This window comes from Mastigoproctus giganteus, chromosome 9 (genome assembly GCF_048544385.1).
Source record: "Mastigoproctus giganteus isolate SK-2022 chromosome 9, ASM4854438v1, whole genome shotgun sequence".
NCBI lineage: Eukaryota > Metazoa > Arthropoda > Arachnida > Uropygi > Thelyphonidae > Mastigoproctus > Mastigoproctus giganteus.
The window spans coordinates 151877211-151902472 of record NC_143583.1 but is presented as its reverse complement, the minus strand read 5'-3'; the positions used below and the strand labels follow the sequence as shown (position 1 = coordinate 151902472).

Sequence of the window (25262 nt, the reverse complement as noted above, 5' to 3'; positions counted from 1 at the left end):
TCATTACTTGTTCCATATGCCACATATCTTTAACTTCCCTTCTGAAGTCTGTGTGCTTCCTTTTTCTTTATAGGTTTTCTGGAGGTTGCTAGCACTGGGCACTGCTAGGTCAATCAGGTAGGTAGTGCTTTCCTTCTTGTCTATGAGGGTTATGTCTTGTCTGTTGTCCAGGATTGTCTTGTCTGTTGTCCAGGATTGTCTTCTCTGTTATTATGATGTGATCCCAGTATAGTCTGCGAGTGGTGGTCCCTAGTGTGGCCTGAGGTTCGTACTTGTAATATGGTAAACTTTCTTTGATCAGCTGGTATTTTTGTGTTAGCTTCTGATGTATTATCCTGGCCACCTGGTCGTGTCTATGAGTGTACTCAGTCTGGGTGATCACACTGCATCTTGTGATGAGGTGGCATTGACGACATGTGTCATCTATTACTCTAGGGTCTTTGGTGATGTATTTCCTTAGTTCCTAGTAGTGATTACCTGATCTTGGATGGTGAGCAGGAATCCTTTGGTCTTGGTAAAGAGCTTTCCTTTAGTGTAGTCTTGATTGAAGTCATTGTAGTGTCTGCCCTGGAGTGTCTTCTTTGCCCATCTTTCTGTTTCTTCTGTCTATGTGAGTGTCGTCTTCTTGAGGTTGCGGCCGACCGGGCTAGCCGCGGGTTCAAATCCCGCCTCGGGCTTGGATCAAAGTACTGAAAAACCTTGGGAGGTGCATTATGGCCACAGAAGCCGATGCACCAACAACTACCAAAAAAAAAAAAAAAAAATTGAGGTTGCGTGTCGTGTGCATCTGTCTGTCTATCTTATGGCTCAGCAGATTGGTTTTTTGTGTTCTTGGAAGTAATCTCACAGGTTCTTAACCCCCCTTCTATTGTTCAATAAGGTCAAGCAGTTCCCTCCCTTCTTTATGGGCTGTGGTCAGTCTCATCTACAATTCTGAAGGAGTACATTAGTACTGGGACATCTTAAGTGTTTTGTGATCATGTTTCCACCATTCAGCTTTGATTTTAGCACACTTCTCAGTCTCTGATGCCTTCGTGGGTAGCACAATTGGTAGAATTGCCATCCTCCTCACTGGGTAAAAAAGACCTGAGTTTCAGTCCCTTCTATGGTGTGAGAAATTTTATTGGCCTTTTTCACAAGATGGCTGAATTAGTCAGCCTCGGCCGAGGATAGCATGGTTTATTCTCCCAGAAACTTGAGTTTTTTGTCCAGTAAACAGAATCGATCACAAAACACATGCAACTTACAGACAGTATACATGAAGCAATATGGCCTTAGTTGCTGATGCTCTTAAAACCCTACTACAAAAACAAGTCTCTGATGTTATTTCTCAGTGAGGCATGCCTTGATCTCCTTGTGTTCTGACTGCTGAGCCTGCACCATCCCCAGATATTTGTATGTGTCTCCCTCTGTCATGGTTTCAGTCTCTTCAACCATTTTCAGCTGGTAGTTTTGTCCATCTAGCTGTCCTTGATGTGATCCATTCATCTTGCATTTGTCTAGGCCAAATTGCATCCCTATGTCAGTGATGAACTCTTGAGTAGCTGTTGGAGTTTATTCTCCATTGGGACATAGAATTTGATATCTCTGTACATTACTGAGAGAGGGTATACCGATTCTTCCTCCCTTTTTTTTTAGGGTATATCTGTAATTGCTGTTATGGGCATGGTACACAGTGGGTTGAATGCTAGACAGAACCATAGTGGGCTCAGGGCATCTCCTTGAAAGATTCCTCTTCTGATAATGGGTATCAGTCTAGTCATGATGATATTCTTGACCTTGGTGGTGGTCTTCCATTTTTCCATGGTTGCTTCTAGGAAACGGTGTCACTGTCGGGTTGACTTTATAGATCTTCAGTGTTGCTATCAGCCTGCTATGGAGCAGGAGTCGAAGGCCTTGCGGTAGTCGTGCGGAGCGTACGAATTGCGGTTATTCTTGTAGGCTTGCTCCATAACTGTAGCATCAATGGTCAATTGCTCTTTGCATCCTTTGCTCATCTGCTTACATTTCTTTTGCTACTTGGCCGTGATGTTTTGGTTCTCCAAGTTGTCTGATATCATCTTAGTTATGCAGCTGGTCAAGATTTTGTACATTGTTGGGAGACAGGTAATTGGTCTGTACTTTGCTGGGTTTCTAGTGTCTTCATCCTTTCTTTCATGTAGGCGACTTCTTGAATTGGAGACTGAGATCGTGTCAGGGTACCTTATTATCTGGATGGACTGCTGTGCTATCTGCCTGGGTGTGTGCAGCCAAACATATTCTACCAGTAGATGTAATCTATTCCTGGCGTTTGCCTGTTATGGGACCTTCTGATCAATTGTACTTCTTCCTCCCAAATTTCCCATTCTGTCATCTCTTGTATGTTCTTTGTTTTCTTTCTTTCTTTCTTTCTAGATCGTAGGTCCTTGAGGTTGTCACAGACATTCTCTCAGATATGCCAGACAAGCTGTTCTTGCTACCTGGGAGTCTAAAACGCTGATGGAACTGATATTCGGGTGACACTCAAGTCAAAGTGGACCCAATTTCGGCGAAGTCCGGACGGTCTATGACAGCCAAAGCCTCTGCTTGCACCTTCACGATGGTGGGACTGTTAGTAATCCTGGGTATAACCTTCATGCACAAGTACATGGTGGGTGACCACCCAGGTGTGAATCAACGTAAGCAGGGGTCGAGGTGTAGCGCCCACACCACATGGAGGAACGCCGCCCCTCTATGTTACCAGGCAGTACTAGGTGGTAGATGACTCTCATCAACCGGTGAAATACCACCACTTTGCTTATTGGAGGCTTGAAGTGGTGGAACCCATGTTTAGTCCCTAGAGCTAAGTTCCGGCCAACCCTTCCCTATCTCTTCCATCATGCAGTATGATTGATGATTTTTTAGGTTATGATGAATGTCGTGGCGAGATCCAATATTCCTTACATTTCGAGGGTACAGCTCTAAAACGGTGTTCGCAGGCCGGCCGCTAGTTAGTACACCGGACTAAACCTATTGGTAACTCTCTAGGAAGCTTCCGGATCAGATAGTGTATAATCTTGCTACCTCTACTCTGCCAGATAGTGACTGGAGGGAGTCCGAGTAGTGTGTATGCGGGGAGCATTGTCGAGGCCACGTTATGTCAAGGATCTGGGTATATTCTTACCACATGTACGCCATATCCAAAAATTTCATTACTTCATACAGCATGTCCCACCCACTTTTTCTTACTATTGAATACACCATGAATTGTCAAAATAATAGAGCAAGCTTATCTGCGAAAAGATCTAAACCTCCCAAGGACTTCCTAATTCATTTCACAAATATACGTGGTCTCAATTCTAATCTCAACGATGTCCATTTCCACTTGCAGTCTTCCAAACCCCATGTACTTTTTCTGACTGAATCTCAGTTATCAGTTGATTCAACTACTGCTCATCTCAGATGTCCATATTTGCTGTATGATTCCTTTCACCTCAAAGGTGGTACTTGTGTATGTGTCCATTCTGATATTCCCTGTCAGAGACTTGGCAATTTGGAATCTCCTTTCTTTGATCTTCTCTGGCTTAAAATCTCTCTACCTCATTGTGTAAAATTCATCTGTTGTCTCTACCGTTCTCCCAACTCCACTAATCACTTGGAGCTCTTTGACTTCCTCTCTTTGCAACTTGACTTTCTCCAGTCCAATTTTTCTAATAGTGAGGTAATTTTCCTTGGTGATTTTAACGTTCACAACTCCAGCTGGCTTCCGTTTTGCTAGTCACACCGACCCAGCAGGTCGAGATGCTGAGGCTTTAGCAATTACTAATGACCTAGCACAGATTGTTCATTTACCTACAAGAATACCGGACAATCCTAATCATACAGCCAATACGCTTGATCTTTTTCTCACAAACAACCCTTCTAAGTACAAGGTTGAAGTGAGAGGTCCTTTAGGCACTTCAGATCACAACTTGGTGATTGTCTCTTCTCCAATGGAACCTTTATCTCATGCCTATTCCCAACCTCGTATTGTTTGGCATTACAAGAATGCAAAATGGGATGACCTGCGAGACTTCTTTTCTTCTTTTCCTTGGTCTGATTACTGTTTCAAAACTTCTGATGTCAACGTTTGCTCAGATCGTGTCAGTGAAATTATTCTTGCAGGAATGGAATCCTTTATCCCACACTCCACTTTAAAATCTCGCCCTTTATCTAAACCTTGGTTTTCCAATAAATGTGCTAAGGCTGTCCAAGAGAAGAACGTTGCATATCTTAATTGGCTTGTTTCTAATTCTTCAGTTTCATTTTCTGCCTACACCAAAGGTCGCAACAATTGTAAAGGAGTTATTAATCAGTCCAAACTAGAGTTTGAACAGGCTAAGAGTAGAAAACTTGCTTCTTGCCCTAATGGTAGCCGAGCATTCTGGTCTCTTGCCAAAGCTATTGGCCGCAACTTTTGCCCATCTCTGCTCCCACCTCTGTCCAAACCAGATGGTTCTGTTGTCACTTCAGCCAAGGATAAAGCTGACCTACTAGCATCCCATTTTTCTTCCAGCTCATGTATTAATGATCTTGGTAAAACACCTCCCACCATTCCTAACACGCTCCATTCAATGCCTCCTGTGGTCTTCCGTCAAAAGGATATCAGAAGGATTTTGATGAATCTTGATGCTAAGAAAGCTCCAGGTACTGATGGTATTTCTCCACTTGTTCTCAAAACCTGTGCTCCTGAACTTACTCCTATTCTTTGCCGCCTTTTTTCACTTTCTTATTCCAAAGGTGTTTTTCCTTCTGTTTGGAAATTTGCTCATATCCAGCCAGTTCCTAAAAAGGGTGACAAATCCCTCCCATCCAATTATCGTCCCATTGCAATTACTTCTACTCTTTCTAAAGTAATGGAGAAATCAATTAACCGCCAACTCTTAAACTACCTAGAAACCTTCCGTCTGATCAACGATCGCCAGTATGGATTCCGTCAGTGTCGATCCACTGGTGGTATTCTGGCTTATGTTACCCATTTATGGACTAATTCAATGGAAAGGTTCGGTGAAACACAAGTAGTTGCTCTTGACATCTCAAAGGCTTTTGATCGTGTTTGGCATAAAGGTCTTCTAAACAAGCTTCCATCTTATGGTTTGCCAACTGTTTTTAGTAATTGGTTATCCTGTTTTCTCTCTGATCGCTCACTGAGGGTGATGGTAGAAAATGCTCTCTGTCTTCTAACTTCTCCACTAATTCCGGTGTCCCCCAAGGTTCAGTTCTTTCCCCCACTCTTTTCCTCTTGTATATCAATGACCTTCTTCCATTGACTGGAAATCCTATCCATAGTTTTGCCGATGATAGCACATTGCATTCAACTTTCCATTTTGAGAAACCTTGTCCAGCTCAATCAGCTTCAAGTTCTCGAAAATCTGCTGCCAATTCCTTAAATGCCGATCTTCGGGTAATTCTCCAGTGGGGCAAAGACAACTTAGTTGATTTCAACTCTTCTAAAACTCAATCTTGTCTTATATCTCGCAAAAAGGATTCTTCTGCTCCTATGCTTATCTTTAGTGACACTCCAATTTCTAGGCAAAATGATATATCTCTTTTGCGGATTACCCTGACTTCTAATCTCTCTTGGCACAAGCACATTACAAATATTGCTTCCTCTGCATCTAAAAAACTTGGTTTTCTCTTTCGCTCTCGGCGTTACTTTTCTCCCAAACAGCTGCTCACTCTGTATAAATCGCAAATCCGCCCTGCCATGGAATATTGTTCCCACATCTGGGGTGGTGCCCCCAAAACCTCTCTCAGGCTTCTTGATTCCATTCAGAAGAGGGCAGTTAGGTTAATTAATGATTCATCTCTAACAGCGTCTCTCCACTCGCTTTCTCATAGATGCACTGTTTCTGCTGCATGCCTCTTCTACAGATACTTCCATGGGCACTGTTCTTCTGAATTGGCTTCTATAATTCCCGCTCTCTCTTCAAAACAGTCCGAACACGTGCCGCCACCAGCCAACATCCATTTACTGTCCAACTTCAAACCCACAGAACCAACTTTTCATCTTCCTCATTTATTCATTCAACTGCCGTTTTCTGGAAAAACCTTCCTTCATTCGTATTTCCTGAAAATTACAATCTACCGAAGTTCAAGTCCAATATCAACAAATATCTTCTTTCGTCTTCTCAACCTCCAACCCAAGCATGGTACTAAGTACTATAGGTTATAATACCTCTCGTGTTTGGGGTTCTCATAAAAAAAAAAAAAAAAAAAAATCTGTCCAGGATACACAGTTCCTTTATAGTTCTTGTACTTGCTGTTCCTCCTCCGGTTCTGGTTCTGTTGTGTTCGTATTTGTTGTTATTTGTAGTTTGTTGCTAACATTCTGCTTGATTTTTTTCTACCTGAAGTTCCAGACTGTTCAGGTCACTAAAGAGTGACCTGAACAGTCTGGAACCATTCCAACCATTTGGTGTGCAGTTTCGTCCTGTACATTGTAATGTCTGTCTCTAGCTTCATTACTTTATAGCAGTGGTTTTCAACCTTTTTTTTAATAACGGCACCCCTAAGTAATTTATTTTATTTTGCGGCACCCCTACTCAATTTTCTGCCTGTTAGATCTGATTCTGTCTGTGTGTGTGTGTGTGTGTAAAATTAAAAAAATGTATGTTATGATATTTATTACAATAATATAATTATAAAAATTACATTTCATAATACAAATTATATATATACTGTATATAATTTTATTCTTTATATATAAGTACTAAGTAAACATCAATTATAGACCACCACAAAATTAAAAAGAAACTGTACACCTTTTTATAATGAAATAAACATATAAATTTTAAAAATAGTAATAAGTTTAAGTAACTTAAACCCAAATGACGTGGCACCCTTGGAATGTTGTTGCAGCACCCAGGTTGAAAACCACTGCTTTATAGTATGCTTGCACGATGAATGTATTCATTTCAGTGCTCCACTTCATGCATTGTTTCCTGGGTGGTCACTAGCACATTTGCACAGGAAGCACTTTCAGATGGTTGTTCTGGGTAGTCTTGCTTTTCTGTTGTGGAAGCCATATGGGAGACAGTGCCACTCGCTTCTGTGTCATCCATGGGAGACTGGCTCCAAGTTTTCAAACTGATCCTTCTGCCTGTGTGCAGAAGGATCAGTTTGAAAAGGCCAGGTCTGAATGCAAGTGACTTTATCCTGCACCACACTCTGCAGTATATTCAATATTTTTATTATCATCTTCATCCAGTGTGGAGGTGGACCTGCTTTGAAGCTTTGGCTTTTGCTTCCAATGGTGGATGGTAGTTATGAGAGTGACACTAGATGATACCACTCTCTGCTTCAGTTGTCACTTAGACCTTGGGAAAGGTTGGTCCAATGAAGCAACTTTGCAATACACCCAACTCCAGTGGAATTTGAACCTGGATCCATCCATCCATCCATCCATCCATCCAGCTTTGTAACCATTGGACTAATTGCATCCTTTTATTATTATTTTATTTTATTTAAATTTTGTGGCTGGTGCAGCATAGATGAATACCTGTGCTGCACACAAATGGATGGTGTGAGAATTACAATACAAGGATTTATTATTTAAAAAAAAAAGGGTTAAAATATTGTAACTTGATTTACCTCCTTTGTGATATATGTATTAGTAACTTGCAATACATAGATGACATTAACCAAGGATATTGAACAATGCTATCTGTGCATTATTCAGAATTATGAAGATGATAGTGAAGATTAGTGAGATAAATGCAATAATTAACTGTATGGGTTATTTATTGCATTTACACACAACTAACACTAGACTACGACTCTGAGAGGAAAAAAAGTTGCTTTTGAATTGAGCTGATGGCACAATCTGTGGCAAGTGTGCAACTTGCATTTTATGAATTTTCATGGTTGTTGAAATGTAAATACAAGCTGGTTGGATCCAGAAATCAAATGACTATCCATGGGATGGCATCACTCAACCCCCCCCCCCACCCATCACAATGGATATCTTCCTTGGCAGGAAAAGTGATAGCCACTGTCTCCTGGGACACGAAAGTCTAATTTTGGTGAACACTGAATATGGATAAACTGCGATACTGTTTTGTTTACCACAGTCTTGTGATGTCCATTGCTAGACTGTGATAGGCCATTATCATTTCCACGGTATGCATTGTACAGATAAGAGGCTCCCAGATTAGCCAGACAGCTGTAGTCAGTAAACACAGTGTGATTTGCTATTGTAAGATTGCAAGATCTGCATGTACATAGAAGTTTGTATACCATTTAATATATGTTTCATTGCCATGTGCATTTGAGGTATAGTTTTCATGCTTTCTGATTGAAAAAAAATTTCAAACAAAAAATTTTGTCATACTGTGTTTTCCTGCATTAATTCATACTGTATTTGATTTGCATCATAGATTTGAAGAGGGAGGAGAAGGCGCCTCCATAGCCAGGTGGGCAGAGCAGCTGTGCGTAGCACACGCTTCTTGATTAGACTGGGGTTTGAGTCCGTGACCACCAAATACGGAGGATGCGGAAAGGTCAGGGAATGACCACCGCATATCCCCAGAGCAATATGGCCTTAGTTGCTAATGCTCCTAAAAACCAAATAACAAATAAACAGGGAGGAGAAAGTTGATTGTGCTGGAAGATTTTAATTGCTTGCACTCCTGAAATAATTGAAACACTCAACAACTTACATGGCAGAGTCACTGTGTGACTGTTTATAAACAAACAGAAGATTCAAACATTTCACATGGAATCTGTCATGGAATTTTAAGTGATTTGAAAATGCACTGGAATGCTCAGCATGTGGTACCTTTGAATGCTTGCCAGCAATCAACACAATGATCAGATAAAAATTTGTGGAGATCTCATAATAGCATCTGATAATGATTAATTGTTCCTGGAATCCACTAATCCTGGGGATGAGTTTGTTTGTTTTGATCACAGAAACAGAGACTTGGCAGTCTCTGTGATCCAACCAAAGTATGAATCATGTTCTGCAATTTAAAAAAAAAAAAAAAAATCTAGCAAGTGTGGGTTGAAAGAAAAGTGATGTTGGATCTTTTTTTATATATATATATTAAACATTGCACGAATTGCAAGTATTGCACATTTACAAATCCATTCCTTAAGGTGCCATTGTGAATGAATAAGGAAAGATGTGTACAGGAACTGTCAGCTATGAGGGGAAATTTGCCAGAAATATCCAGAGTGGTGGGCAGTGAGAGTTTGAATGTTATTTGTTGACAGTGCCTACACATCATACAGAAAGAGCTCCCTAAACACAATGTCGCATTATCATATTCCCTTTATTAGACTGACCTCTCACCATGTGATTTTTTTTTTTTGTTTTCTATTTAGTATCTTACTAGCCTCTCTCTCTCACCCCCCCCCCCATTCATGGTATATACTCAGAAAAATGGGCTTGCATTAGTCTCAGTGGGTTGAGACCATGTCCTGTATGTTTTCTTTTGATTTTGCCTATAGGAAACTGTCTTCCAGGTGCATTTTGAACTATAAGTTGGCCTTTGTGCATCTATCTTTAATATATAAAATGTGCATTTCAGATTATCTGATCGTTGTTGAAATGATCTTCTTTTTTTTTTTTTTTTTTTTTTTTAAATGAATTCTAATGCACCACATGCTAATGCAAATTTAGGTCCTATTTGTAAATATTTCAAAGGGGGTGGGGAACCCATTCAGACACCCACATCTAGTACTGCAAACACATGACTACTTGTCCAAGGAGCTACACCAGAATATCAACCACAGAGAAAATTTCAGCACTTATTAAAAGAGTTAAATTAATATAACAAAGAAAACAAGTGGCTTCAAATAAAGACAATAAACCCACAGAAAACCAACACACTCAAAAATATAAAAGTTAAAAATGCATTATATAAAATTTGAAGTTCTGTTTTAATTTTACTTTCAGATTTCATACATATAATGGTACACGGCCATCAGAAACTGTTCCACCTGGCTCACAGATTCCAGATGAGGAGGTCTATGCCCGCCCTATAGATATTAGAACCCCAAAGGTATGTTGTATATTGCTTGTTTATTTAGAAGAAATATTAAGTTATATTCTCAGTATACTATAACTTTTATTTTCCTTTAAGATATGGAGTTATTATTATTATTTATTTTTTTTATTTTAATGTAGGGGTGGCTGGTAGACCTTGTTAATAGGTTTGGTACTCTTGGAGGATTTCGTATTCTTTTAGATAGGTTTCAAAATGGTTCAACTCTTTCTGTGCCTGTAATTGCAGCCCTCTTGAGGTAAGCTATTCATTTCAAAGAGAACAATTTCATTTTTTAAGATTTCCCTTTAACATTTATGTATGATATATATGCCTTTTGTTTCTTGCAAATTAAATAGTGTAAGCAGATATAGTTGGTGGTAGGTAAGTCACTTTTTGATCTTTATGCTCCTTGTTTATCACAGTATTTGGGAAAGAAAGAAAACATCTTTGGGTAACCCAGTGCACATATTGTTCAGTTAATCCCCATGCCAGCAAAAATTGTATGTTCCGTTGTTACTTATGTTGCTGGTTTATTTATTGTTAGAATCAGGGTTTTCAACATGCCTATTAAACAGTCTCTTCTCAAATATTAAAAAAAAAAAAAAAAAAAAAAAAAGTTATTTTTTGTTACATGATCCATTTTCCTCAGGGGTTTATTACTTGTGAGTATAGGGATGGAAGTAACAAGGTTTGTTTTTCTAAAAAAAAAAAAAATATTCTATGACTTCTGAGAGATCTATTTGATCTCATTAATTCATTTTTCTTACAGATAACTGTTTGAGGAAATCATCAGGGTTCTTGTGCTGATGAACAGGGTAACCTATTGCTTAATTTAAATTTTGGTATGCTACAATAGATTACCAAAATTAATTTGATTTCATAAAAATCAAGTCACTTATGAATCCGAATGTTCTGAGTGGTTAGAAGAACTAAGTGACAATACACAAGCAAAATAAGGTCTGTAAAAAAAATATTTGTACTTCATGATATGCTTCACCAAGCAGTTAGCCATTCCAGAAGTGTAGACTAGTGTGTACCAATGTTTTTATGCCTGTGAGCACATTTGAGAGTTTACAAGAAATTGGCGGGCACAAACCAGCTAATCCAGTAGTGGTAATGCCTTATATAGATATAAAATATAATTATGGGTCTTTTCAGTTAAGCAGACCATCAAGAATATGAAATTTCAAAAAATGCACATATGCTTTTTTTTAAATTTAGTTATTACGTGTATGAATATTTTCAAAAAATATTAAAACATTAAATAACATTAGCATTAGTAGAGGCATTTGATGCAAGAAAGCAAGCTTATGCAGCATCAGCCAAAAAAAAAAAAAAAAAAAAAAAAAAAACCCCTTCCACTTCACCCCTCTGTTCGTTCAAAATACCTGTACAGCTGAGCCTTAAACTTATTTAGGCTATCAGCTTCCACGACAAGGGATGGAAGTCTTCCACCAACCAAGCACCTGCTGGCTAAAGGCAAATTTCCGCACGTCTATCCTACATCTGTCCCTCCTCAATTTGAATTTATGCCCTCTCAGGTGATTATTCTGAGCGAGTGGAAGAATCCCATCAGCATTGAGCATGCTCAAACCATTCAAGGCTTTATACACCTATCAGATCACCTCGCTGGTGCCTAGTCTCTAGACACTGTAATTTGCAAAACTTAAGCCTTTCTTCATAAGAGCACCCCTTTGTTCCATTCACTAATCTTGTTGCCCTTCTCTGTACTTGTTCCAGCAGCTCTACATCCTTCTTGAAATGAGGCCTCCAGACCTGTATACAGTACTCAAGGTGTGGCCTGACCATTGCCTTATACAAGGGAATAATCACTTCCTTATCCCTGCTAGAAAAATTCCTATATATCATTGACAATACACCATGAGCTATTCTTGCAGCCCGTCTGCACTATTCAGAGAACTTCATATTTGCCTGCACAACCACCCCCAGGTCCCTTTCATTTTCTACCACTGTCAGTGTAGTACCACAGAGTTGATACTTTGCTCTGGGGTTGCTGTTTCCCATGTGTAGTACTTTACATTTGTCAATGTTAAACTTCATTTGCCACCTCTCAGCCCATCTGCTCAACCTTTCCAGATCCTGTTGCAGAAGCATAATGTCAGTAGTGTCCTTGAGAACCCTGCCTACCTTTGTATCGTCTGCAAACTTCGACATTAAGCTTGATATACCCTCATCAATATCATTTATGAATACAGAAAACAATAATGGACCCAACACTGAGCCCTGAGGGACTCCACTAATAACATTAGTCCACGACGAGCAGTGTCCATTGATTACCCTTTCTGTCTTCTCCCCCTCAGCCACCCCTTTATCCACAGCAGCAATTTGCCTCCAATGCCACACTGCTCCAATTTGTGCAGCAGTCTTCCATGTGCAACAGTATCAAAAGCCTTTCTAAGATCCAAGTATATAATATCAAAGTTATTCCCTGCATCCAGTTCCTTTGTGACTGCATCATAGTATCCAATCAAATTGGTCAGGCAAGACTTCCCCTTAACAAAACCATGCTGTGTCCGAGCTATAGCTGAAGTCTTGTCTAAATGATCCTGCAGTGCTTCTTTAACTAGTGCTTCCATTAATTTTCCTGGAACAGAAGTTAAACTCACAGGTCTATAATTACTTGTGTCAGCGTTTGATCCTCCTTTGTGAATTGGGGTGACATTTGCACATCTCCAGTCTGTGGGTACCTCCCCCGAGTCCAAGGAAATGAGGCTAAGGGTTTGCCTCATTTCCTTGGACTCAGGGGAGTCTAAGCAAACCCTTAGCCATAATTATGGCTAAGGGTTTGCTTACTTCCTTTGCTGCCTCCTTTAATATAACTGGATAGATCCCATCCACCCCGGGTGCCTTTCTTGCGTTTATCTTCAACAATTTATCCTCCACTTTACTCTCAGTTATTACAAGGTTCTCTAGCTTACTGCTAGAGTTGAATACACCTCTGGCTTTCCCCTCGCTAAATAACTCCTCATGTATGAATGTCAATGCAAAATATTCATTTAGTTTGTTAGCTACCTGAGCAGGATCATCAACAGTTGACCCATCGATATCAAGTGGACCAATCTGATTCATCCCCTTCCTTCTAGAGTTTACATAAGTAAAGAACTCTTTGCTGTTTTTCTTTGCATCCCTTGCCGAAGATTTCTCGTAATCTGCCTTCGCCTGCCTAAACTCCTTTGTAACTTGGTTACAGATCAACTTGTATCTATCATAGGCTTCTGTGTCATGTGTTAATTTGTATGTATCCCATGCATGTTTCTTCTCTGCCCGATGCCTCATCAGTTCATCTGACATCCATTTAGGCCTAAACCTTGAACAATATTTCTTAGTTGGTATGTATAGCCTAGTAGCTTCCAAGATAAGTTCTTTGAATGCTTCCCATTTTGCATTTGCTGCTGGTAACATCATCAGTTGGTCCCACTGTATAGGATTTAAATACTGTCTCAGTCCATCGTAGTCGCCTTTACGAAAGCAATAACCCTTCTCTTTACCCCTAATGGTAGTTACCTCTTTGAGTAAATCCCACTTCAGCACACTGTTATCACTGCCACCTAGTGGTTCATTTATCTGCAGATTCTTAATGCATGAAGAATCACTGCTGATAATCAAATCAAGAGTATTCTTCCCTCTAGTTGCCTCCTGAACATGCTGATGTAGAAAACAATCATCCAATAAATCCACAAAAGCCTTGCTAGTGGGTGAGCGTCCAGCCCCCAAATTCCAGTCAATATCTGGGAAATTAAAATCTCCCATTATAAGACTCTCTGATTTACTGGCCCACTCTATTTCCCTGTAAAGTATCTTATTATACTCATCAGAGTCATTAGGCCTATAGCACATTCCTACTCTCAATTTTGCTCTCCCAATGCTTATGTCACACCAAACTGACTTGACACTGCACTGTCCAGCGATGTCCACTGGCTTCACTTCCTTGGATTTTATGTATTTCTTAACTAATAGCATAACCCCTCCTCCCTTCCTATCCAGTCTATCCTTTCTGTAGACGTTGTACTCCCCAAATTCCAGTTCTGCATTCCTTATATCTGTGTGACACCACGTCTCTGATATCCCAACAATATCTGCCTTGGATGTTTTGAGCATTACCTCGAATTCATCAAATTTATTTACTAAACTCCTAGCATTGGTGTACACGCAAGTATACATGCACCTGTTTCTATTCTTAGCTACCCTAACATAACCCATGTGTTTACTTGTACCGCAATGACTCCCGGCAGTCTCTGAAATATCCTGCATCTTGTTTTTCAGGCTTCTGCTCATTCCAATAGAAGCAGTGCAAGAATCTCTTTCACCTCTGCCAGTGGCTACTGTTAATCTATTCGTCTTTGTCTCCCCCCCCCAAGCTAGCAGTTTTCCGACTCACCTAACACTGCCTCAATAGCATCAGCAAATATTCTTGCACCCTTTCTATTTAAGTGTATCCCATCCCTGTAGAAGCAATCTCTCCTGTTAACAAGTACAGTCTAGGCCGGTGTTTCCCAACCTTTTTTTTTACCGTGCCCCACCTAAGTCTTTCTAAAATTCTGATGCCCCCTATGTAACGTGGGAAACACCGATATACATATTTTTTATATTCAAAAATTGAATTATTCCCTAAATGAAGCCTAATTACAACTTGTTCAGGACACAATACTTAGGTTTTAGGAAGAAATCATTAGGAAATTATTAAGAAAAAACAGCAAGTAAATTTTCAAAACATATAATAGACAACTAAAATTCAAGTACAAAATAATTTATATGAAAGATTTCTATAATATTTTAATTTTTAGTAATTATTATGTAATTGTTTAATAATTTCAACATTCCATGTGAAGTCACTTCTAGATGAGTGCACTAAATTTAGAGAGAGACCGTTGTGCTTGATGCTTGCCGCAGAGAGATTTTATATGATAGATACATATGATAGATACAAGTTGATATGCAACCAAGTTACAAAGGCGGTTAGGCAGGCGAAGGCAGATTACGAGAAATCTTTGGCAAGGGATGCAAAGAAAAACAGCAAAGAGTTCTTTACTTATGTAAACTCTAGAAGGAAGGGGATGAATCAGATTGGTCCACTTGATATTGATGGGTCAAGTGTTGATGATCCTGCTCAGGTAGCCAACAAACTAAATTAATATTTTGCATCGACATTCACACATGAGGAGTTATTCAGCGAGGGGAATGCCAGAGGTGTATTCAACTCTAGCAGTAAGCTACAGAATCTTGAAATAACTGGGAGTAAAGTGGAGGAGAAACTGTTGAAGATAAACACAAGAAAGGCACCCGGGGTGGATGGGATCTATCCAGTTATATTAAGGGAGGCAGCAAAGGAAGTAAGCAAACCCTTAGCCATAATTATGAGAGCTTCCTTGGATTCAGGGGAGGTACCCATAGACTGGAAATGTGCAAATGTGACCCCAATTCACAAAGGAGGATCAAAGGCTGACACAAGTAATTATAGACCTGTGAGCTTAACTTCTGTTCCAGGAAAATTAATGGAGGCACTGGTTAAAGAAGCACTGCAGGATCATTTAGGCAAGACTTCAGTTATAGCTCAGACACAGCATGGTTTTGTTAAGGGGAAGTCTTGCCTGACCAACTTGATTGGATACTATGATGCAGTCACAAAGGAACTGGATGCAGGGAATAACTTTGATATTATATACTTGGATCTTAGAAATGCTTTTGATACTGTTGCACATGGAAGACTGCCACACAAATTGGAGCAGTGTGACATTGGAGGCAAATTGCTGCTATGGATAAAGGGGTGGTTGAGGGGGAGAAGACAGAGAGTGGTAATCAATGGACACTGCTCATCGTGGACTGATGTTATTAGTGGAGTCCCTCAGGGCTCAGTGTTGGGTCCATTATTGTTTTCTGTATTTATAAATGATATTGATGATGGTATATCCGGCTTAATGTCCAAGTTTGCAGACGATACAAAGGTTGGCAGGGTTGTCAAGGATACTATGGACACTATGCTGCTGCAACAGGATCTGGAAAGGTTGAGCAGATGGGCTGAGAGGTGGCAAATGAAGTTTAACATTGAAAAATGTAAAGTACTACACATGAGAAACAGCAACCCCAGAGCAACGTATCAACTCTGTGGTACTACACTGACAGTGGTAGAGAATGAAAGGGACTTAGGGGTGGTTGTGCAGGCAGATATGAAGTTCTCTGAGCAGTGCAGACGGGCTGCAAGAGTAGCTCATGGAGTATTGTCAATGATATACAGGAATTTTTCCAGCAGGGATAAGGAGGTGATTATTCCATTGTATAAGGCGATGGTCAGGCCACACCTAGAGTACTGTATACAGGTCTGGAGGCCTCATTTCAAGAAGGATGTAGAGCTGCTGGAACGAGTACAGAGAAGGGCAACAAGATTAGTGAATGGAACGAAGGGGTGCTCTTACGAAGAAAGGCTTAAGTTTTGCAAATTACAGTGTCTGGAGACTAGGCACCAGCGAGGTGATCTGATAGAGGTGTATAAAGCCTTGAATGGTTTAAGCATGCTCAATGCTGATGGGATTCTTCCTCTAGCTCAGAAAAATCACCTGAGAGGGCATAAATTCAAATTGAGGAAAGACAGATGTAGGATAGACGTGCGGAAATTTGCCTTTAGCCAGCGGGTGGTTGTTTGGTGGAACAGACTTCCATCCCTTGTGGTGGAGGTTGTTAGCCTAAATAAGTTTAAGGCTCAGCTGGACAGGTATTTTGAACGAACAGAGGGGTGAAGTGGAAGTGGGCTTTTTTTTTTTTTTTTTCCGCTGATGCTGCATAAGCTTGCTTTCTTGCATCAAATGCCTCTGCTAATGCTAATATTGGGCTCCAATTTAGTCAGCTTCAGTCTCAAGTCTCCCCGTTTTGTGATATCCAGTCGATTTATTTGCTTTAGTAACAAATCATTTATGGCACTAAATTCACATTCAGCTAAATATGAAGATGGAAAAAGGTAACAATAGCTCTCTTGCAAAGTTGGTTGAATTTGGGTATTTAATTTCTGTTTCATCCCAAAGCAATGCCATCGCTCCTTTTATATTGAATAAAGTTTCAACTGGCTCATCATTTTGCATTTCTGAGAGTTTTTCTTGGTACTGCATTGATACATCAGACAAATCCACTAACATTGGTTGCATCATCCAGGTTGGAAAATCAATTTGTTTTAAATCAGAAAACCTTTCTTTTAAATCAGCGGACAGAATTTTCAGATGATCGACAATAACAAGTACAGCGGTATCAGTCACTTCACATTTTTGCAGCCAACGAAACTGTTCAAAATTTTTGTTACAAATATATTTTTGACATAATTCAATAAATGTAATGAAACCAAATATCTTCGCTTTTGCATCGACGAGAGTTTTATTTGTTCCTCGAAGTTATTTATTTAATATATTTAGTTTTTCAAAGATATCGGCTAAATAACTCATAAATGCTTTACCATCGACCGTTAACAGATGCTTCATTTCAGGTTTGTCACTTAAAAAGTCATTAATAGTATCAAATAGTTCCATAAATCTTTTCAAGCAGTTCCCTTTCCAGAGCCACCTTACTTCAGTGTGAAGTAAAAGTCTCACATGGTCTGCATTTTGTTCTTCACAAAAAAACTTGAAGAGACGCTTTATAACTGATTTTAGTACTTCATTAAGAACAGGCGAAATATTTTTAGCTACCAAGTTTTCCCTATGAATAACACAATGCACAAGAAGCATTTCTGGATTCTCATCTTTCATCAATTTTAAGCAGCCATTTTTCTTGCCCATCATATTTTTGAATTGCAATTTTTGAATTGCCCCCCCTGAACAATCAAATTTCCCCCATGTGGGGCGTGGGACCCACGTTGGGAAACACCGGTCTAGGCTGAAAAAAATTCTACCCCTTGAGCCTTGCACAATCTTTCCAGGGCCGAATTGATCGAAAAGGTTCTTATCATATACTCCCTCCTATCGTGTCTGGGCAGAATTGCAGACACTTTCAAATTCAACCCTATTTCATGGCTTTTTTTCAACAGTGACCTGTACTTGTTAAGCAATTCTGCCGGTCTCCTACTCTTGATATCATTAGTGCCAACGTGTACAACTATATCACCTTTTGTGCCCTTAAAAGATGATATCTGCTCTACAACGTCATCAACCTTTGCCCCTGGCAGACATACCCCGGCGTCACCACCAAATACGGAAGATGCAGAAAGGTCAGGGAATGACCACCGCATATCCCGGAGCAATATGGCCTTAGTTGCTAATGCTCCTAAAAACCAAATAACAAACAAACAAACATACCGTGCGTGTTTACAGGGTGTAAATATACAGGGTGTTTCAGTTAAAAGGCACCAGGATTGGTCTTTCTTATTTTTAGGATTAGATTCTTTGTTGTCTTGTCCTTTTCTCTCATATTTTGGCTAAAATTTTTGAATTTGATAATAAAATTGGACTAAGTGTTGCAGTCTAGATTTTATGGTTTCTAAATTAAAGTTTACCTGTTGAATAGTTTTTCTCAAGGAAAATCTTGTTCTCATCTAAGATGTTATCAATGTACTTCTGAAACTAGCTTAAACTTTTATTTGGAGAAGAATATAATAATAACATGGTAGTTTTAGCAATTGGATACATTGTGATATATTTAGACTAAACCAAGACTGGAAACAATGTTCCCATTGAGAAAAAAGTTGATTAAGAATTCAAAATTTTAATTTAGAAATTATAAAATTTAGTCCAGTTAGCTCTAGTCCAATTTTAGCAAAAATTTCAGTCTAAATATGACAAAAATGGTCAATAGTCTGAATCTAAAAATAATTGGGATAAACACATGCATTTTAATTGTAACACCCTTGAGGAAATATCCCATTTCACATTCTCATCTTTATTGTGTGAAAACAATAAATCTTACATAAACAATTTGCTTGCAAAAGTATATAGAACTAGTGGGAGAGAGGAAAAGCAAATAACCTTTAGCTACGAACAAAGAAATGATATATGAACTTCTTAGGAACATTGCCTTTTATCATGACAGCTGTTACTGTTCACAAAAATAGTTGCTGAGCAAGTGGCTGGGAATTGGATAGATTCTCACTTGCAGTTACTCTGCAAAAATCACAAAAAATCACTTCAGTTGACAATTGCAGTAAAAGTTTCCTATATTTAGGAAAGTAGGAAAATTTTTAATGGAGTAAATCCCCCCCTCCCCCGGGCAAATAAGGATATGGACACTGAATGGGCATCAGAAAGTTTCGATTTATGCTTTGATTTTATAATGCTCATGGTTAAAACTGTGATTTGCATGGGCAAGTGGAACCAAATAAAGATTTTATCTTGTGTGCTACACTCCTTAAGGAACTTTTCTTGATCAACCAGATTCTACGGGTTCTCATGTGTTGCATAGGATTTCAAAACAGTGTCATTTTTAAAGGCCCAAAATCTCAATTTCTAGTTCTTGTAAATCCTTTTACTTGTTCTTTGCAAATAAAAGGATTTATAAGAAAATAAAAAAAAAAAAAGCTAATGCTGCCTCAATCAATGGTGGTGTAAACTGTTAATCTCTTTTTGAACTCCTTCAGAAGTGTTTGAAGGTTACCAACAAATGATGGCAGGTCAAAATCACTCTCACTACCATCTTCTTCATATATGGAAAGCCCTTGTGGGTAGCACAGTGAATATGAGCACTCTCCTCCCCACACACTGAGTGGAAAAGGCCCAGTATGAATTCTATCAAATAAAGGAATTTTTATTGGTTTTTTTCACAATGTGGCTGAGTTAATCAGTCTTAGACTAGGGTTGCATAGTTTCTTCGCATGACATCTAAGAATAGAAATAGGTGCATGTATACTTGCGTGTACACCAATGCTAGGAGTTTAGTAAATAAATTTGATGAAATTGAGGTATTGCTCAAAACATCAAAGGCAGATATTGTTGGGATATCAGAGACTTGGTGTCACACAGATAAGGAATGCAGAACTGGAATTTGGGGAGTACAACGTCTACAGAAAGGATAGACTGGATAGGAAGGGAGGAGGGGTTATGCTATTAGTTAAGAAATACATAAAATCCAAGGAAGTGAAGCCAGTGGACATCGCTGGACAGTGCAGTGTCGAGTCAGTTTGGTGTGACATAAGCATTGGGAGATCAAAATTGAGAGTAGGAGTGTGCTATAGGCCTAATGACTCTGATGAGTATAATAAGAAACTGTACAGGGAATTAGAGTGGGCCAGTAAATCAGAGAGTCTTATAATGGGGGATTTTAATTTCCCAGATATTGACTAGAATTTGTGGGTTGGTCACTCGCACACTAGCAAGGCTTTTGTGGATTTATTGGATGATTGTTTTCTACATCAGCATGTTCGGGAGCAACTAGAGGGAGGAATACTCTTGATTTGATTATCAGCAGTGATTCTTCATGCATTAAGAATCTGCAGATAAATGAACCACTAGGTGGCAGTGATAACAGTGTGCTGAAGTGGGATTTACTCAAAGAGGTAACTACCATTAGGTGTAAAGGGAAGGGTTATTGCTTTCGTAAAGGCGACTACTATGGACTGAGACAGTATTTAAATTCTATACAGTGGGACCAACTGATGATGTTACCAACAGCAAATGCAAAATGGGAAGCATTCAAAGAACTTATCTTGGAAGCTACTAGGCTTTACATACCCACTAAGAAATATTGTTCAAGGTTTAGGCCTAAATGGATGTCAGATGAACTGATGAGGCCTATGGCAGAGAAGAAACATGCATGGGATACTTACAAATTAACACATGACACAGAAGCCTATGATAGATACAAGTTGATCTGTAACCAAGTTACAAAGGAGGTTAGGCAGGCGAAGGCAGAGTACGAGAAATCTTTGGCAAGGGATGCAAAGAAAAACAGCAAAGAGTTCTTTACTTATGTAAACTCTAGAAGGAAGGGGATGAATCAGATTGGTCCACTTGATGTCGATGGGTCAACTGTTGATGATCCTGCTCAGGTAGCTAACAAACTAAATGAATATTTTGCATCGACATTCACACATGAGGAGTTATTCAGCGAGGGGAATGCCAGAGGTGTATTCAACTCTAGCAGTAAGCTACAGAATCTTGAAATAACTGGGAGTAAAGTGGAGGAGAAACTGTTGAAGATAAACACAAGAAAGGCACCCGGGGTGGATGGGATCTATCCAGTTATATTAAAGGAGGCAGCAAAGGAAGTAAGCAAACCCTTAGCCATAATTATGAGAGCTTCCTTGGACTCAGGGGAGGTACCCATAGACTGGAAATGTGCAAATGTGACCCCAATTCACAAAGGAGGATCAAAGGCTGACACAAGTAATTATAGACCTGTTCTGTTCCAGGAAAATTAATGGAGGCACTAGTTAAAGAAGCACTGCAGGATCATTTAGACAAGACTTCAGTTATAGTTCGGATACAGCATGGTTTTGTTAAGGGGAAGTCTTGCCTGACCAGTTTGATTGGATACTATGATGCAGTCACAAAGGAACTGGATGCAGGGAATAACTTTGATATTATATACTTGGATCTTAGAAAGGCTTTTGATACTGTTGCACATGGAAGACTGCTGCACAAATTGGAGCAGTGTGACATTGGAGGCAAATTGCTGCTGTGGATAAAGGGGTGGCTGAGGGAGAGAAGACAGAGAGTGGTAATCAATGGACACTGCTCATCGTGGACTAATGTTATTAGTGGAGTCCCTAAGGCTCAGTGTTGGGTCCATTATTGTTTTCTGTATTCATAAATGATATTGATGATGGTATATCAAGCTTAATGTCAAAGTTTGCAGACGATACAAAGGTAGGCAGGGTTGTCAAGGACATTACTGACACTATCCTGCTGCAGCAGGATCTGGAAAGGTTGAGCAGATGGGCTGAGAGGTGGCAAATGAAGTTTAACATTGACAAATGTAAAGTACTACACATGGGAAACAGCAACCCCAGAGCAACGTATCAACTCTGTGGTACTACACTGACAGTGGTAGAGAATGAAAGGGACCTGGGTGTGTGGTTGTGCAGACAGATATGAAGTTCTCTGACAGTGCAGACGGGCTGCAAGAGTAGCTCATGGTGTATTGGCAATGATATATAGGAATTTTTCTAGCAGGGATAAGGAGGTGATTATTCCCTTGTATAAGACAATGGTCAGGCCACACCTAGAGTACTGTATACAGGTCTGGAGGCCTCATTTCAAGAAGGATGTAGAGCTGCTGGAACGAGTACAGAGAAGGGCAACAAGATTAGTGAATGGAACAAAGGGGTGCTCTTACGAAGAAAGGCTTAAGTTTTGCAAATTACAGTGTCTGGAGACTAGGCACCAGCGAGGTGATCTGATAGAGGTGTATAAAGCATTGAATGGTTTGAGCATGCTCAATGCTGATGGGATTCTTCCTCTCGCCCAGAATATTCACCTGAGAGGGCATAAATTTAAATTGAGGAAAGATAGATGTAGGATAGACGTGCGGAAATTTGCCTTTAGCCAGCGAGTGGTTGGTTGGCGGAACAGACTTCCATCCCTTGTCACGGAAGTTGATAGCCTAAATAAGTTTAAGGCTCAGCTGGACAGGTATTTTGAACGAACAGAGGGGTGAAGTGGAAGTGGTTTTTTTTTTTTTTTTTTTTTTGGCTTATGCTGCATAAGCTTGCTTTCTTGCATCAAATGCTTCTACTAATGCTAATCTTGGATTTTTCATCCACTGAACAGGCAATTTGACCACATAACACACAATTTACCAACATAATATATATGGTGCTGTATAGTTTGTCATCAATGTACTAGAGAGAGAGAGAGAGAGAGAGAGAGAGAGAAAAAAAACTTTTAACAACAACATGTTTGGGAAGTGTATTTGACTAACAAACATCACTAAAAAAAAAAAAGCAAAACTATTTGCTTTGTCAGTGATGTTAGTAAGGAAAGCCAAGTCCAATAGCCAGCAAGGGTCACTTAGTTCATTGAAGTCCACATTTTTGGACTTCAGAAAATCTTTTATCAACCCAGTCAAGTTTAAAAACCATGTGAGAACTTTACTTTTGCTCAGCCATCACATTTCTGGGTATAAGATTTTTTTTCAAACTCTTCCAGCAAGCTGTTAAAAATTTGATATTCCAAAGGTGCTATGCAAATAGCCAATTATTTTTAGCAACATTCATGATGTCTCCAAACAAATATTTTAACACACAAAGTTTTCTGGAGGATGATATAGTGATAAAATATATAGTCTGGAAAAGATTTATCCATCTTACAGAGGGCAGTGAAACCATTGCTGATGCCCAACATTGCTGTCTGCAGTCAGTAGTGATTGCAGATAGCTTGTGCAGAGACAATGAGTTTCACTGCATAGGTTTTAAATGCTTCATAAATATTCCCACCTTTTATCTTGCCCTTTCATACGAAATAATTTCCTTAGCACCTATATATCTGTTGATTTTTTGAACTGCAGTGAGGAGCTGTTACACAATTTCAATTTGCTTTTCAATTTAGTTTGCTTGTTAATTGGAATTACTTGTCATTCAGTGTCAAGAGGCAGAAGTGAAAGTGATTCTTATATTGCTGCTATTGGAATAAGCAGCAGCCTGGAAAATGATGTGCTTTCAAAGAATACTGGGAGTCATCATGGAACAAATAAATACAAGGACTGTGTTAGTGTAACTAAGAGTAAGAATAGGTATATGTATACTTGCATGTACACCAATGTTAGGAGTAAATAAATAAGTTTGATGAATTTGAGGTGCTGGTCAGATATCAAAGGCAGATATTGCTGAGATATCAGAGATGTGGTGTCAAACAGATATAAGGAATACAGAATTGGAATTTGGTGAGTGCAGTGTGTACTGAAAGGGAAGAAAGGGAGGAGGAGGAGTCATGCTATTAGTTAAGAAACACATAAAATCTAAGGAAGTGCATCCAGTGACATGAGTGGACAATGCAATGTTGAGTCACTTTGGTGTGATATAAGCACTGGGAAAGCAAAATTGAGAGTGGGGGTGTGAAATGACTCTGATGAGTACAAGAACAACTGCACAGAGAAATAGTGGGCCAATAAATCAGAATGCCTTATAATGGCAGATTTTAACTTCCCAAATACAGTAAACCCCGCTATTCGCGGTATCTGTATTCGCAGTTTCGCGTATTCATGGTTGCTGATTTAATATGAAATGAAACCTAAAAAAAATGTGAATTTTAAATCGCCGTGAACATTTCCCGCTATAAAAAAACATGAGCGTGGCTAAAATCATCTTTCCTGGTCAAAACAGTGCTGAGTGGGTGGGGGGGGGAGGGGTGACAAAATCGCTAGCATGGATGTTTCTCACTAATCCCTGTTCAGTATGTGCTATGCGCTTGTCATGGAAGGTTTCGTCGTTTGCTTTTACTTTATATAAATTGAATAAATTTATCAATTGTGATATGCTTACAAATGTAAAAAATCTACCATTTTGCAGTGTGTTAGTGTAAACAGACTTTTTCGAGTGTGTTAACAGAAGAAAGTGACTTTATTGTGGACAAATTATTTTCTAACCCCTACAAAAATATGGCTACGAATAACAAGGGAATTGTGAAAAGATCAAAGAAGGTGATGACATTAGCGAGTAAAATTCAGTTATTAGAAAAAATTTCTAATGGTGAAAGTGTCTCATCAGTGGCAAAACATTATAAAATCAATAAGTCAACGGTACGATCAATCAAGAAATCAGAAGAAAAAAATCTGCCGTAGTGTCCGTGAAAACGCGCTGATTGCTTCAAAAAGTTGCTCTGTAACTCGATGTTAAATTAGAACAAATGGAAAAGGCTTTAAATCTGTGGATAGAAGACTGAACTCAAAATAAAATTCCCTTAAGTTCACTCATCATTCATGAAAAATCAAAACAGCTTTATCAACACTTTAGTGAAACTGGTGATAGCACTGGCGGGATAAGTTTTTTTAGCTATAGCAAAGCTGCTGGATTGAAAGATTTGTTTGAAATTTCTAATAAATATTACATTTAATATTAAATTGTTTCTTATTTTCATTTCGATGCCTTATGCTTGCATTTCACTACATACTGTCTATGTACATAGTCATATTATGAAGGTACATATAATACATACATAGACAAAATTTTAGACTAGTGTTTCTTATATATTTCATACTTTGGAACGGAACCTCTTTATTACTATGAGAGCCGTAAATCAGTATTCGTGTTTTTAGTATTCGCGGCATTTCTCAGGAACATAACCCCCGCGAATAGCTGGGGTTTACTGTATTGACTGCAACTTGTGGGCTGGTCACTTGTACACTTTT

At 39.2% G+C, this 25262-nt stretch overlaps 1 protein-coding gene across 4 annotated transcripts in view; it reads left to right on the top strand.

The window, feature by feature from the left end:
- The window catches only part of faf (ubiquitin carboxyl-terminal hydrolase-like faf), a 1326265-nt gene that overhangs the window by 256107 nt on the left and 1044896 nt on the right, over positions 1–25262 (top strand). For all 4 annotated transcript variants that reach the window (XM_090382082.1, XM_090382083.1, XM_090382080.1 and 1 more), the window contains 2 exons: positions 9899–10004; positions 10130–10245. In XM_090382082.1, coding sequence (XP_090238208.1) covers positions 9899–10004; positions 10130–10245 — 222 coding nt within the window. The remainder of the gene's footprint in view (positions 1–9898; positions 10005–10129; positions 10246–25262) is intronic.